Here is a 16,027-nt window from a genome sequence, read left to right as displayed (position 1 = left end):
ACAGAAAATTAATGCTTCACACCTGTTTTATTTCAAAATTTATCTTTCTGGCTTAAACTTTCAGGAATATTGTTTAAATTAATTGAAGTTTGCATTAGAAGTGAAGAGGAAGAGTATGTTCAGATAATCAGTTCATTTATGCTTTTTGCAGTTTTCCTCGCCCAGTGAAGAATACGTGGTTGAACAGGAATGCACCAGCACAAAACAGGGACTCTGTGATTCCTTCTCTTGAAAGTGTGGTCTTTGGCAATAACTACACAAAACAGTTATCAGCAGACGTAAGAATATATATCAGTTTAAGATTTTATTTGTATTCTGTTGGGAGGTCTGAATTTTATCTTTTCTGCAGGAATATTACCTGATAAAGAATGAACTTTGTTGGAGTTGTTTTGGGGTGGTATGTGAAAAGGGAAATGAGAAAAATTGTTCCAAAAGACTGTTACCTGCTTCAGGGATGTACATATGGGAAGCTTACAATATTAAGTGTTTGACCTCCTTTTTAATGTCTCACAATCCATTGAAAAATGACAAAAATGTGGATCAAGTTTGTGAAAAGAGGCAATTGCTTATCTTTTTAGATTTAGTGTTTAGCATTCTGCTAACACTTCCTTTATTACACAAAATTAATATATGCCTTTTCTTCTTTATTTTAGGGTTGCAGTTTTGTTGTTTCAGAGTCTTTCCTCAGCCATGCTTATAATTTCCACTATACACTTTGTGCCACTTTGCTGCTTGCTTTCAAAGGGTTACATAGATATTTCATTACAATAACCAAGGATCTCCCCTCTTCCCACCGAATTGAACTGGGTATGTTCAATTTCATAAAATGTATCACTTTCTTGTGAATGTTTAAGAACTCTTCTAGACCAAACTGTCATTTGATGGCATATCTCTTATATCGAAATTTTTTTTTGCTTAAACTGATCTGAAATTTAATAACTGAAAAATCCAAAAGAAACAAGTACTATCGCATCTTTTAAAAAATAAGAAGGTAACAGCCTTAATCTGTGGAAATATACGTTTTCTGCTTGGTCTTGATTTGTTCTCATATTTCAAATTACTGTGTTTAGTGGTGAGAAAGTTAGAGAAGCTATTAATCCAAGTAGCACACTGCACTTCGTTTGTTGTAAGGAAACATTGTACATTTGTACAAAAACCTAAATTCTGTAAGCCTTGAGAAGAATATTTCACTGAAAACTTATATGAAAAAAGACCTACAAAAAAAATTGCTGCTGGCTTAGTTTGTAGTTTAACTTTTTAAACACACTTAGTTGCCATGAAGACTTCTAGCTAATCACATGTGATAAAATTAACTGCAAAAGTGTTACATGTGATGAATGGAAATGTACATACACATTCCATTTCTGTAGAAGGAAGATAAATTAGACAGACTAACCTTGATTTGTGAACTAGAAGAACAGTAGAAGTAAGAAAAGAAAATACATTGGCATTGTAAACAATGATTTAGACTTTTTCCTCTGCAAGCATATACTCTTTTTAGTCATGTTCTATTTAAAAAAAAGGCATTTATATGGATTGTAGACAATACTTACTGATTTCTGTATTGTTTAATTTTACCAGTGTCAAAACTAAGCACAGTGAAACAGTAAGGTTGGTAATTGAGACATGAAAGATATCTTAAAAATGTGACGTGGTCTGTTAGTGATTCAAAGAAAGACTCTTTTACTTCTGTATTACAAAATACAAAGCTATTTTTCATGGAAAAAAGTTCAGGGAACATATTACAAATCTGTCCATAGATAAATACTAGAAACTGAGGTGTTTTCTCTATAGAAGTAAAAATAGTGCTACAGTTACTGCTACATTTTTCTGTCAGTTATCTTAATTTTGATACAGAGGGAGACACCTTATTAATGGAGTGACTCAACTCTTAGTTTTCCTTTTAAGGTCAAAACTTACTTTTTCCCAAATCACAGAATCAGAGGGTCATTTAGGTTGGCAAAGATATCTAAAGATCATGAAGTCCAACAATTAACCCAGCAACACTATGTTCACCACTAACCCACATCTCCCAAATGTCACATCCACATGCCTTTGGAATGCTTCCAGGGATGGTGACTCCACCACTTCCCTGGGCAGACTATTCCAATGTCTGACCATCCTTTCAATGAAGTTTTTTTTTTTTCTAATATCCAGTATAAGCCCTTTCTAGTACAACTTGAGACCGTTTCCTCTTGCTGTGTCACTTGTTACCTGGGAGAAGAGGCTGACCCCCACCTGGCTACACCCTCCTTTCAGGCAGTTCTAGAAGAGCAGTAAGAGCTTCCCTGAGCCTCCTTTTCTCCAGGTTGAAGAACCCCAGCTCCCTTTGCTACTCCTCACAGGAGTTGTGCCCCAGACCCTTCACCAGCCTTCTCTGGATTTGCTTTACCAGCTCAATATATTGAGTTTGATGGCACTATTTTTCTTAGGATAGGCTTAGACTAAATCTTGATACTTAAATGTTTCAGATATGATCTTCAGTTCCTCTAAAACATTCCTCCAAAATATGTATGTAATAGAGAAAAGCTGCCATTGAGTTGCATACTGGCAATGCAGTGTTGGGTTGTATCTTTCAACCACATTGAAATCAGCAAAACCACTTGCAAACTTCAGTGGGACTTGAATCAGACCTTTTCTCATCTATATGGGTAATTTAGCTTACCTTTAGGAATGTAGTTTTGAACAGAAATTGCTCACAATAAATATCTGAAGAGAAAATTACAACTTAGATTTACCATTCATTGTACATATACTACTGACAGTTTGTTTCCTGTGGGTTTAATTTTTTATTTTTATTTTTTAAGTCTCTGCTAGAATTACTTGTTTTTTCTCATATTTATAAATATATTTTTCATTTATTTCAGTTATTTTATGCATTGATTAATGACAATTGATATAATAAAAAATACTAATCATGTAAGCTTTAATTATTACTCACATTTTGCTCATGAAAAATAATACCTACCATTAACGCTAATGTTTCTAAAATCTATCGGCAGTTAATAAAAAAAAGCTTTTTCTGTAATGTCTATAAAGAAATTGAGGCTCTCTGAACTTCACAAAGTACACAATTGTAATTTGCATGCTTTTTTAATTTTTTAAGTAAATGAACTTTTTTTTCTAGTGGACATCTTATCTGTGAAGTTTAAATGGGCATTGCAGAAGAGAATATCCAGTCCTGTTTAAACTTCAGAATCATCACTTTTTAAAGATAAAATTTTTCGTTTTTTAATTTTGTTTCTTCTGTTTGCTTTGCTATTGCTCTGTCATATAATTTTAACACAAAGCACTGATTTTGCAGAAGCATGTGAAGACAACTGTTGGACTCAATAATTGTAATTGAGCATTTAATTATTACTGGTTTCAGGAAATAAAAAATGCTACCTTAATGAATGTATCACAAGTGATACTTAATCTAGAAACTACACTAAAACTATGTGTTTTCATGTACTGATCTAACTGCACTAATTGCTAGGCTAGCAATAAGCTCTTTTACTAACTTTAAGGCAAATAATAAATCACAGATGAAAAAAGGAGTATAGTAACTAGTCATGTGTGTACAATCCCTGTAACTAGCCAAGGCCAGCATGCAGGTCCTTTATGAACGCCTTCTCAGAAGAAAATATCCACGAACCCAGAGATTCGACTACCTAGGTATGTTTCCAAAGCAGGTGATATAATCCCTCAGATTTTTATTGATACTATAAAATACTGTATTCTTATTAATAATAGAAAATGTTTCTCCGTTTGGTGAAAGAAACAATTTCAATATTCAGCCACAGCAAACATGTTGAACTCTGAAGTCTGCAGAACTGAGCCACAAAACTTTAGGCTGAGTACAGATGATAAAATGAGACATCATTGCTGGTTTTTGATTAAGTGTTGTTCTACTTTACTAAACAAAAATGAGCGAAAGTTCAGTTAGTCATCAACATTTAAAAAATAGCTTAAAATTCTAGCTTCATTTAATGCAACACAGACTCATGATTTTTAGGTAATTAAATATAATTAATATTTTTTTTTTCTGAGAAATCTTTCAGGTTCCTTCTGGTATCTCAAGACTTAATTCTTCCATACACTACACAAGGCATTTTGAGTGCTTAGGGTGCATTTGTCCATATCTATATGGGCCAGTTCTCTCTTGGAGAGTGTCAGTGTGGGCTTGATGCTGGACAAAAGATTACAGTGCTGTTTAAGCACAAGTAAGTTTTAGCTGGGAAAAGGATATAATGGCAGTTCAGTCTCACAGCAGGTCACCAGCTTAATCATCTGTAAGTGTGTTTTGGTTTTATTATAAAAAGGAAACCAAACTGGTTTTTAGCAGAGCCAGCAAAATCGCATCAGATGTTTGCTGGGTTGACATTACTGCTACAGAATGTAAATGCTTAATTTCCTTTTGTGTTTTGTTAGCTCTATTCTGTCTCCTCTTTTTTCATATAGCATTGGAATATTAATATAGTTTGGAGTTTTCCATACGACCTTAGATTTCGGAGTTTTAAATCTTGTTTAACAATCATATTCTCAATTGAAGTGTGACAAACAAATAATCAGTATGGTGTCATAAGTAAAACATTTCATTTTTTCATTAATGACAAATTTTGTCTGGCCATGCCAAAACTAGTATTATAGCTTAAATTATTTTCACACATTTTCAGAAAAATTATCTTGAGGTACTGTTTAGCAAAAGGTATATGTAGTTTCATTGAACAGCTTTTGTAAACTTTTTTTTGAGAACATCATACATTTGTGCAATTTGCTTTTTTTCTCAGAACTTTGAGTTGTATGAGTTAATTTGTGTGGCATAAAGTTCAAACCTAAACAGGATGAATGCTGTTAGTTGAAAATCAATATATACTTACCAATATAGGTGGAGTAATTAAAATAGAAGTTGAGTATACACACTGTTGCTGTTCTGTAAACCTTTGTTCATTATCCATACCCTGAAGTTACTGCTGGGACTTTCCAGGCATATTTTGTTTGTGGTGTGTCTTCAAGAAATATTGAACATTTTTGTCCTTAATAACATGTTTCAAAAATGAAATATAAATTATTTTATAAAAATATAAATTAAAATTGCCTGCTTGTTACAGGCAATTTTAGGGTTTATGAATTGTTCCCTTATTACTCGTACTTCAGATGCAGAAGGAAATTAAACATAATACCAAATTATTATTTGATCTATCAAATCCCCCAAAGTAAACAGGGCTGTTTAACAAGGAAAAACATTTTCATGAAGGAATATATCTGTTTGCTTCATAAATGAGTCATTCAAGGTTCAGATCCAGTTTAAGCTGCCATATGCATTAGATTGATTTGCTCTTAACATTGAGCTACTGAGAGATCACTTAAAGCACAGTTTTATTGACTAAAAAACTATTCCTCATACAACTAAATACTTGTATTTATATCCATTTATATCTTGTAAATGATATACCTTCAGAAAAATTAGATGGGACTAAGGCTTCTCTAGAAAATCTGGTAGAAGAGGAATTCTATTACCTTGGTTTTAAATTATGCCATTGCTGCTGAATAGCAGCAGTATCAAAGAATAACTGAAAAATGTATCATCTAAATGACAGTAGTTTCAAATTTAATATTGAATGGAAGATTGTTGTCCTTGACAAGGTGTCATGATAAGCAATCACAACAATTGCAAATTTTTTTTCTTAATTATATTCTGTCCTCAATCTCAGAAGTTGCAATGAAGAATTTTAATGGAAGTTTATAGGTTTTTTTTAATAACTGTGGCACTTAATATGGCTTCAAGTTTTATTTGATGAATTCTTTTTCATGTCTTAAAATTATTTTGTGAGATAATTTGTTCTACTCTGCAACTTGGAAAGTACATTACTCATGGGTATTTCCTCTCATCTTTCCAGAAAACATAGATGTAGATACTCGTCTTACAGAATTGTGTGAAGAAGTCAAGGTACAGGGCTTTTTTTTATGTATTAAATAAGTGAAATAGCTATAAAAGTAGAATGTGCTGACTTTATATGCTACTTGGGAATAAATGGTTTGTTTCAGGGATGACAGCATGTATGTTTTTTGCCAGCACTTATTTCAATTCTTCCTCCAAAGAGAAATTGCACCTCTGATGCCAAAATGGAACTGTTGATCTGGAGGCTTGGTGTGTCAGTGGTAGCTGTGTAACTATTTATATCATGAAACTGAAACTTTAGAAAGGTGCATTACTTATATGAAAATCATCCTTTGAATTTTCTGCAGCTATAATTTGATTTTCTGGGGTTTGATGATATCAAATAACAATGGCACAAGGTCAAGCAGTAGTAGGTTTTACAAAAGGAGATTCTGCAAGTCATCCCTCATCTGAAAGTACTTGTTCTGATGCTGTCTCCTTTTCCTGTTTTCTCTCCATTCTCAAGGAAACACTGTCTACTTTAAATGGCTTAGATTTGTCTCCCCATCTCTCTCCTTAGTCAGAACTAGCTCCAGCTGAATATCTGATTTCTGGGTCACAGCAAAGTCTAAAGGTTTTAAAACTTCTTGAAAAATTATCCATGCTTTGCTGCCGAGTGGGCCATCTGCCCAACTTGGAAGAACAGTCAGCTCACCTTTAGTTACTGCAGTAGTAGTATAACTGCAAGAAAATGTAATATGGCCTTTCAGAGGATGTAATTTGTAAAACTGGAGACAAATTCAGCACTGCTAGCTCTCTATAAGCAACTAATAATCTTACCTTATGTATTAAAATAGTTTTATATTTACATAGCTTCTCTGAATTCATTAGTTTCTCCCTTACCTTGCTAAACATTTTCAGTTTTCTTTTTTCTGTTCTTTTCTACAGTTCTTATCAAAATTTCTCTTATTTCTCCTATTATTGGTTAAGTTGGTGTTTCTATATTCCTGATCCTTTTTTCTACTAGGTCTTCAATATTGCTACAGTTGGCTCTTTACTATCTCTTCGTTTTAAACCCTTTGCCTCAGTGCCTTATGGGCCTACAATGAGTTTCTGAAAAATTGTGTTATTTTCTAAAATAGCAGGGAACATAAGCCTAGCTATCTACAATTGCTGTGGGGCTGTATCACAGGATTACAGATGTTGTAAAAAAAGCAAAACTTTTTTCACACTGAATTTATCTTGGTGTGACCTGGTTCTAGGAAGCCTGTGCTATTACACTGCTTCCTGACTATGCATAAAATGTATGTAGATACATAGCATCTTATAAAGGTTATTGTGACTTATAACTATTCTGAAAGGGAGATATTAAATTCTTATGATTTTGTCAAAGTTAGATTAACATAGCAAGTGTCAATTTTTGGTTTCCTGATTTCTCTTCCTTTCAGGTGCATGGTATTTTTGCATGTTAAAAAATACAGCAGTTGAACTCAGCTATCTTTGCCATAAGTGAAATTATTGCTTTGATTTTTGGACAGGAGTCCTAATTCTAAAAAGCCATGGGATAATATTTAATACAACATAAAATAATCTATTGCCGTGCTAACATAGATTGATCCAGTGTCTAGGTTTGAGGACACCCCAGGACATCCAGTTTTGACACTTAGTTCAAAGAGTTCTCTTTTGGAAGTTGCTCTTTGAATTAAAATTGTCACTAAGATAAAGCATACATTTTTTTAATTTCTGTCTGCATATTATGGTTTCATCAGTGAATCATGTAAATATTTTTTCCTGACTTTAGAAAATGGAAAATCCTGATGAACTGGCAGAACTTATAAATATGAATCTTGCTCAGCTTTGCTCACTTCTGATGGCACTTTGGGGGCAGTTTCTGGAGGTCATTACCTTACAAGACGAGGTCACAGCTTTGCTAGCACAAGAGCATCACACATTAAGAGTAAGTATTAAATGTGTGTCCTGGGGTGACTTTATAACGTTTGTATGTCGTTCTTTTAAAATCTGTGATGTAAGTCATCCTCCTTAGCTCATAAATGCCTTAATTATTGAGTTTTCCTGCAGTTGTTTTAGGGAGTATAAATCAAGGTATTTATTATACTATGGGAATTGAGATATTGCGCATATTAAAAGTATTTCTGTGATGCTTTCCAGTTTGAAAAAAAATGGAAATTCAGATAGGACTTTGCTTCCTCCCTGTGGAAAAAAAAAGTATAATTTGATTTCATATCTGCATGCCTGCATCCTTTTGAGTTGCTGTTATGGTCATTACTTTTTTTATCTGTCACTGTACTTTGTGGATACTCTATAATTGATCAAAGACTGGAGAAGATATGCAAGGCATGGGTATCCTAAATTACATTTTTATTTAGTGCCTGATAGCAGAAAGCAAGCAAGCTAACTCTGTAAGAATTGTGTAATACAGCGTTGAAAAGGGATTTTTACCTGAGCCAACTTAGAACCAGCAATGTGATATTACTTCATTTTTAAATGCACACTTGTTTTCTGCACTCCAAGATGATATGAGTTTATGTGAATACTTTGCAAATATATGTAATTAAAATATGTGTAAGAAACCATTGCTCCACTGGGCTTCCCACGTGACAGTAGAGCAGGAACTCTCAATCCATAAATTCAGTAAACCTTTAAATGAAAAAGAGATGTTAAATTTCAGCCTTTTCTTTTCTAAGAGTGTGTTTAGCTGCTGGTGTTGGATCTTAGTGTAATAAATTGTAACTTTTATTAATAATATCGAGAATTAATATTGAGAGGGATTGGATAAACATACTTGGGAAATCTACAAAGATGATCGTGTTCCACTGCAGCCATTATCTGCACATACCAAGTGATGCAGGCTTTCTGGTTATTGGATTTAGTTGAGATTTAAAAGATGATCTACTAATTCTCCTCTTTGGAGACTATATGTTGGCATTTAGAGTCATGGAATTGATAAGGTTGGAAAAGACTTTTAAGGTCATCAAGTCCAACTATCAACCCAGGACCACCACCATATTCAGCACTATACCAGATCCCCATGTGCCATATCCAAATGTATTTTGAGCACTCCCACAGATGGTGATTCCACCACTTCCTTGGGCAGTCTGTTCCAATGCTTTACAACTCCTTCTGTGAAAAAAAATAAATTCTGATGTCCAACCTAGACCTCCCCTGGCACATCTTAAGACCATTTTCTCTTGTCTTTTCACCTGGGACATGACAGAAGAGACCGGTTCCCACCTGGCTACAACCTCCTTTCAGGTAGTTGTAGAGAGTGATGAAGTCTGAGCCTCCTTTTCTCCAGCTTAAAAATGAGCGAATAATTCTCCTCTTAAGAGGCTTACCTGTCCTTTCTAGAATAAGGAACATTTTTATTTTGGAAATGGATACTTTGATGTGTTCACTACTGGATGCTAAATCTCATTTTATCTTTCCTTCTTGCAGTATTTCCAGACTATACCTTCCACAGGAAATTTCTGCCTGGCAAAGTTTATTAATGATTAATCTGAGTGGATACTTGTGTTAAAATATGCCCTAGAAAGGCCTGCCACCTGTATTTGGTCAAATGACTTTCACCCTCTTTGCACAGATGCTTATAAAACAGGTGTTTCTGTGAAGAATTGTTCAAGTTTTGAAATTATTATTTTAGTATTTTTACTTATGATTACTTAAGCGTTTTAATATTTAACTACTTTCAAATACTTGGAAAAGCACTACATTAAAAAGTGAGGAATGCTTTAGGTAAAATTCATCTATTACATGGTAATACTGATAAGGTTTACAAATGTATTTTATTGAAAAAAAACTGTTCAGAGTATGTTATTTTATATTACAAAATGTTTGAACACTAATCTAGTTCATCTCTTTGTTCCATAGTGACATCTTCTGGTAGGTCTGAATACATTCTTCCAAAACTATTTCTTTCAGTTTGATTAGTTCTAAAATAGGAGAGCTGAAAACTAAGATCTCTGACTGCTATTCATAAATATGCAGACACACAACATATGTACTCCACAGCAGTTTTTATACACAGCTCTTCTGTTTACATTGGGAGGACCATAAAAACCATGCCTCTGGGAAGTGTGTAGAGATTAGGAATAGGCAGCTGCAATTTCCTCCTGCCAAGTCCTTGTGGAGTCAGCCCAAGGCAGTGGTTCCTTCGTCATTAGCAGAGCTGGCAGTGACTCTGGTTCTGCAGAGCCTGTTTAACAGTGTCCTAGCAAGTGCCTCAGTCCTTCAGTAAGTTAAGCACGGATTAAACATAATAAAGTACCATTGAATGGGGTTCTTTCCTCTCATTAATAAAGACTTACGTGCTTTTGGAGTTTGCTTTCAACTAGTTTTATACTGTTGCTATTCTACTTGGAGCTGTCTGGAGCTGGTAATGAGATTTTCTTCAAAAGCATTGGAATTACTTAGTTACAAATGGGACTTATTGCAAATGAAAAAAATGCTTTCCTCTTCTGTTGGAGAGAGTGCAATATTCTAAAGATCTAGTCTCCATATAACTTCAGTTACTTTATGTGGTGAAGTGCTCACATCTAAACTGAAAACTACCTTGCTTGCTTCCTGGGAAGCAGCTGTGTGCCCTTTTCTTGACATACACCACAGACATCTATTAGTTTGGCAATGTTCCTGATTGATTAGGATCCTTAATTTAAAATGGTAATGTCCACTCTTCATGATCAATTGTTCTAAATTCTAGTTTTTAAGCAGTAAAATTATCTGTTAAGACTACTGTATAACAGTCCCCCCTTCCTGGGGGAAGGGTGGGCATTAGCTCTGAAAAAATCATGTATTTGCAAGGTAGTTGTATATTTAGAAAAGCCAGCTGGGAAAACGCAGCAAATTACTTGGGAACATCAATTCTAATCCCACATGTGTATGTATAAAGTCCTAACAACAAAGTCTGAAAGAAAGCAAATTGAGTTCTGGCAAGAGTGGAACTTGCATTTACAAGAAACTGTTTAATTTTTTGTTTTCTTTTTCCTTCAAAGCATTTTCCATTACTATTCAGAGGTGATGTTATGACTAAGATTAATTTCATGTAGTACAGTACAATAAATTCTGGGAGGTTGGGACAGGACTTTCAGTTTCTATTGCAAGTAAGAGATTGGGGGTAAAATGTTTGTGATTTGGGATTGGGTTTTTTCTTAAGTACCTCAGAAAAAAATTATCTCAGTCCTTCTTGTGTTAAGAAAACAAAAAAGTGCAGAAACTACAGAACTTAAAGTTAATCAAAGTGGTACTCTCTAAAAGTATACTGGGCAGTGTATCAGGAGGGAAAATGAAATGTCATATAAGTGCTTATCTCTGAACAAAATTAATGTGGTCCTGAAAATGTGATGTTTGCCAGTTTATGCACAAGATTTTCATAAAGCCATGTTTGTGCTGAAGGTGGGTGCAAATGCTGGCTGCAGCTCTGAGTGAGAGGGCTGAGGGAACTGAAGTAGGTCTTCACACTTGTTGCCAGTTTCACACTGAAAACTCCGTCTGATCAGGAAGTTCCATTATTTAAGAGGGAGACCCAGAGTATATTAAAGCAATAAACTTGTAGGAGGCCAAGAAGTGCTTGGTAAATAAATTATTGATTTTGTAGACTAATATGTAATTCTCTAAGTGGGATAGAAATTTTGTTTAAATTGATACAAACAAATTAATGTTAACAAATAGGCTGTTGCCAACAACCATTGCACAGCCCATTCTCTTTGGTTTGCTTTTTTTTATGCAGGTAATTTGTCAGTTGCAAATATAAAATGCATAGTGGTTGAATTAATATTTATATAGAATATTGGAAATGTGAGTAATCTCATACAAAACCTTTGGGGTTTCTAGATACTACCTTTTCAGGACATTGATTATTTTTTCATTTGCAGCAAATTGTTGTGTAAGTCACATTTTCTATTTTAGCATGTATTTGATGGTAAAGTATTGATGGCTTAATACATTTGATGGTAAAAAATATACTGCCATGTGTTATTAAATACTACTTAAGTATTGTATTCTTTATTGACCTCAGACATACAATTAGGTCTTTAATACAGTGCTTATAATTAATGTACATTCTATTACTGTCTTCATCATTTCCAGCCAAAATCTTTGCAAACAAAAGATTCTTTTGCACAGTAGTTTACTGTGGGCTAGAGAGTATTTATGGCAAGTTTGAAACACTCCTCTATATTTTGAGACTGCAGAATATCTAATGGGTTTCTGCTTCTGAAGGTGATACTCCAGCTGATTCAGAAGTGTCAATTGAATTCAGAAGTGTCATTTCCTTTCTTCCCATCAAAATTTCCAATAATATTTTTGTGTATTGTTTGAGCCTGATTTGGATGATTCATTTATTGGAAATCAAATTTTCAGTAGGCGGTCGAATTCCCAGTTAATTATTCCCAGATAATTCCCAGTTATCCAGAGCACAAATTAAAATTGTAATACATTGATACATAGAAATGCTGGTGGATTTTTAAAAATTATTTGTATGGTAAAATAAGCTCTACCTTCATTTGGATCTTGCAGGTGCGCAGATTTGCTGAAGCATTCTTTTGCTTTGAGCATCCTAGACAAGCTGCTCTTGCCTTTCAAGAACTACAGTGAGTAGCCTTTGGAATTCCACAGCATATAGCATGTAGTACTGTTACTTTATGTTGTGTAGAAGTAGCATTGCAAAAATATGTAAGAAATTCAAGAGAAACTTTTGTTCTCAAATTAGATTTAAAGTACTGGAAGTTATATAAGAAGTTATTAAATAATCAAGCTATTAATAGTTAATTAGTAGAAAAGCTTCTACTAAAATGAATTAAACTGTTGTTAATTTCTATTAATGTAAAAATAAATAGTTCTGTTTTTTTCATGGAGAACTGCTTCCTTTTTTCAGTGCCCAGAGTCATCTACAGGTGTGTGCAGCTATCAAAAACATTTCCTTCTGCAGTTCTCTTCCACCCCTCCCTATTGAATGCAGTGAACTAGATGGAGATATGAACTCCTTGCCTATTATCTTTGAAGATCGGTATTTAGATTCAATTACTGAAGGTAAGCACACCTCACAGTACAATTTCCTCTTCAAAGAAATGAGAAAAAATTATGTAAAACTTGAGTATTTTTTAATAAATTTCTGGCTGGCTTTAAAGGATTACATTTATTTGATAAGATATGGGATTTTAGCTTGAATTTTGAGGATGTGTAAAATTTTATAATTGCTTATAATATCACTTATCTGCATAACCTTATTGTAAACATACTTTCTCTTCCTCCCGTCCCCCCCTTCTGTGACAGATTTGGATGTACCCTGGTTAGTAGCTCAGAATGTTCCAAAGGCAGAGTCCAATAAACTGGATAAATTTGAAGCTGAAGAAGGTTTTGTTGCTGGTTTTACTAGCCCAGAACTGAAAACAAGACCTGCTGGTGCCTCCGTCTTTTGGCAATCAGAAGCTGAAAAGATGCTAACAAAAACCTTCAAAGGGAAAAATGAAGATACGAATAAATCCAAAGCTAAGGTTGCTAAGCTCATAAAAACAATAAAATCTGAAAACACAAAGAAAGTCGTAAAACAGAACTCAAAGGACTCTGTGGTGTTAGTAGGATACAAATGTTTGATGAGTGCAGCACTGGAAAATGCCTGTAGAAGGTTAGATGGTGAGCCTTCATACAATGCTAATGAAGGGCTGGACCCTAGGGTAGGTGAAATTCCTCCTTGTGATACAAAGGCCTGCATCAGGCAAATAACTCGAAGAGACCTTCCATTGTTGCCATATGACGAAATGGCTGGCAAGATTGAAGGTGACCAACCAGGTCCAAGTAGTCCTGTGCACTGTGAAAATGTGGCTATTTTTGATAGACTGACTATCTCCCAGACAGGTTCTGGAACTATTCAAGCAGATAGCGCTTTACAAGACAGAGGTACACTTGAAGGTTGTCCTGGAGGCCAACCAGCTTCCTCAGGAGTCAGGACGACTGAGCTCAAACCAAGTAATAAAAGTCTTTATGAAGAGGAGAAAGGAATGTCTCACACTGGATCATGGGCTAAGTTTCTGCAAGATGAAGTGCACAAAGAGATTTTGCTGACGTCCAATATTCAGTCTTCAGAAACTGAAAATAAATTGAATTTGGGAGAACAGGAACACATGCTTGAAAAGGAAGAGGTCCATGAGGGAAATTGTCAGCATACCAGTGACATTTTGACAAAAATGAACAGCAATCCACCTGCTCTTCCAATAAAAGAAAGTCAAATCTCTGCAAGTGGAGACATAACTAAATTACCAGATGTTAGTGTGACATATGCCTCTTCCAGATTTTCAGATTCGGGTGTAGAAAGTGAACCAAGTTCTTTTGCAACTCACCCCAACCCTGATCATGTTTTTGAAAATACTCATGGACAAAGTGCACACAATGGTGAGAGAGCATTTCCTCAGCCCTTACTAAAACCAGACTGTGCAATAAAAAACACAATTGAAAGCCATTGCACTGAGAGTACAAGTGCTGTAAGTGAAATACAGTCATCCCTGACATCCATAAATTCACTGCCTTCAGATGATGATGAGCTGTCACCTGATGAGAATTCAAAGATATCTGTTGTACCTGAATGCCAGCTAAGTGACAGCAAAACAGTGCTGGATCTAGGAGCAATTGACTTGCCAAAATGTGATGATAGTAAAACATCTAACACCAATTTGCAGGAACAGCATGTTGTGTATTCAGGGCGCTTGGATAACAAAACTCTGTCTATACATTCCTCACTCTCAGGAAAAAAAGATCTGTTGCACTTGGTTGTTTCAGATGAGGACACACCTACTGATGTAGAAAGTTACAGCCCACAAACAGGCTCTGGCACAACCTGCAAGGACTCTCAGGACCTTGAAAAGCATCCTAGAGCCACAGAAGAAACAATTAAGTTGTATTTGGAAACAACTTGTGTGAGTGAGCCATCTGCTGTTTCAGGTTCTTCATCTGTAAATGTAGCAGTTAAAAAAACAAACAAAGAAAAACATAATGAGCCTTTAGAACTAAAGGGCACAACTGAAGAACTGTCAGTAGCGAAAAGTGAAACTGGTACAGATAATCCTTCTCCAGCTGGTAGTGCTGACATAGTAAAGCAAGGGCTTGTTGAAAACTATTTTGGCTCTCAAAGCAGCACAGATATTTCAGACATTTGGCCTCTGGACAATAACAATCCTGTCAGCCCTCAAAAGGAAGCATATGAAAAACAAATTATTTGTTCTTCCCAACAAGATGAGGAAGAAGAAGAGGATCAAGAAATGATTGAAAATGGGTATTATGAAGAAACCGATTATAGTATATTAGATGGAGCTTGCAGTGCTGACCAGGATCATGGCTTAGCAGAAGAGAGAGCCCTGAGATCTGAAATGATTGACAGTGGACACTTGCAAGACATAATGACTGTGCCCCCTGTCTGTACTCCTGGTTGTTTGTCTTTCCCTTCTTCTCTGAGAGACTCTCCCTGCAATGTTACCTCTTCTTCAAAGAATAAATCTGATGCAATTACACAACAGCCAGGCAGCATATCCTATAGCTCAGCTTCAGCTGTTTCCTGGTATGAAAGCTCTCCAAAACCTCAAATGTTAGCGTAAGTGACTGTTTTAAAACAAACTTTTTACTTTTAGAAATTATGTTAGTATAAGAGAGAAGGGGAAAAGAAGCATGGTTAGGCTGTAGAATGCCCCAGAACTGTGGCTTGTTCTTGGAGCGGCTTGGAGTCTGCATGCCCAAGTAACAGCATGTTCTAGATGTTCAGATAAAAAGTATCCTAGTGCTAAACTTCTTCTGTGAGTTATTTAGTAATTTCATGTGGTTTGAAAAACAAGCAAAACAGAATTCTTCTTTGTTTTGTTTAAAAAATAATCATTCAGCTGAAGAATGATGTTGTAAAGGCTACTGAGCATAAAATGGTGTTTTATGAAATGGAAATTGTTAAAATAGCAACCTTGGGAAAATATGCTTTAACTTTAAAAACATAAATCCAAAACCACCATGGAACTGGTTGTCCATCAGCTTAGCTAAGTGAAGCAAATGTGTAATGCAAGCTATGGTAATGGCCTTATTTTTAAATCTTAACTTCAAATATCAAAAATGTAACACCTCAGAGACCACAGTGCTCTAAATTGCCCTGGCATTTTGAATACCAGGAAAGCCAAA

The 16,027-nt window shown here is 35.0% G+C and overlaps 1 protein-coding gene across 5 annotated transcripts in view; it reads left to right on the top strand.

Annotated features, from left to right (window-relative positions):
* FAM135A (family with sequence similarity 135 member A) overlaps nt 1-16,027 on the top strand; it is a 79,289-nt gene that overhangs the window by 45,577 nt on the left and 17,685 nt on the right. For 4 of the 5 annotated variants that reach the window (XM_083857178.1, XM_083857179.1, XM_083857181.1 and 1 more), the window contains 8 exons: nt 152-278; nt 654-807; nt 3,580-3,657; nt 5,883-5,932; nt 7,665-7,820; nt 12,395-12,468; nt 12,753-12,907; nt 13,151-15,458. In XM_083857178.1, the coding sequence (XP_083713304.1) occupies nt 152-278; nt 654-807; nt 3,580-3,657; nt 5,883-5,932; nt 7,665-7,820; nt 12,395-12,468; nt 12,753-12,907; nt 13,151-15,458 (3,102 nt within the window). The remainder of the gene's footprint in view (nt 1-151; nt 279-653; nt 808-3,579; nt 3,658-5,882; nt 5,933-7,664; nt 7,821-12,394; nt 12,469-12,752; nt 12,908-13,150; nt 15,459-16,027) is intronic. The other variant, XM_083857180.1, reaches the window with a different exon arrangement.

The sequence above is a fragment of the Zosterops lateralis genome (assembly GCF_965231275.1).
Source record: "Zosterops lateralis genome assembly, chromosome: 3".
In the NCBI taxonomy this organism is placed as follows: domain Eukaryota; kingdom Metazoa; phylum Chordata; class Aves; order Passeriformes; family Zosteropidae; genus Zosterops; species Zosterops lateralis.
The sequence above is the reverse complement of the archived record's forward strand: the minus strand, read 5'-3'. Positions and strand labels throughout refer to the sequence as shown.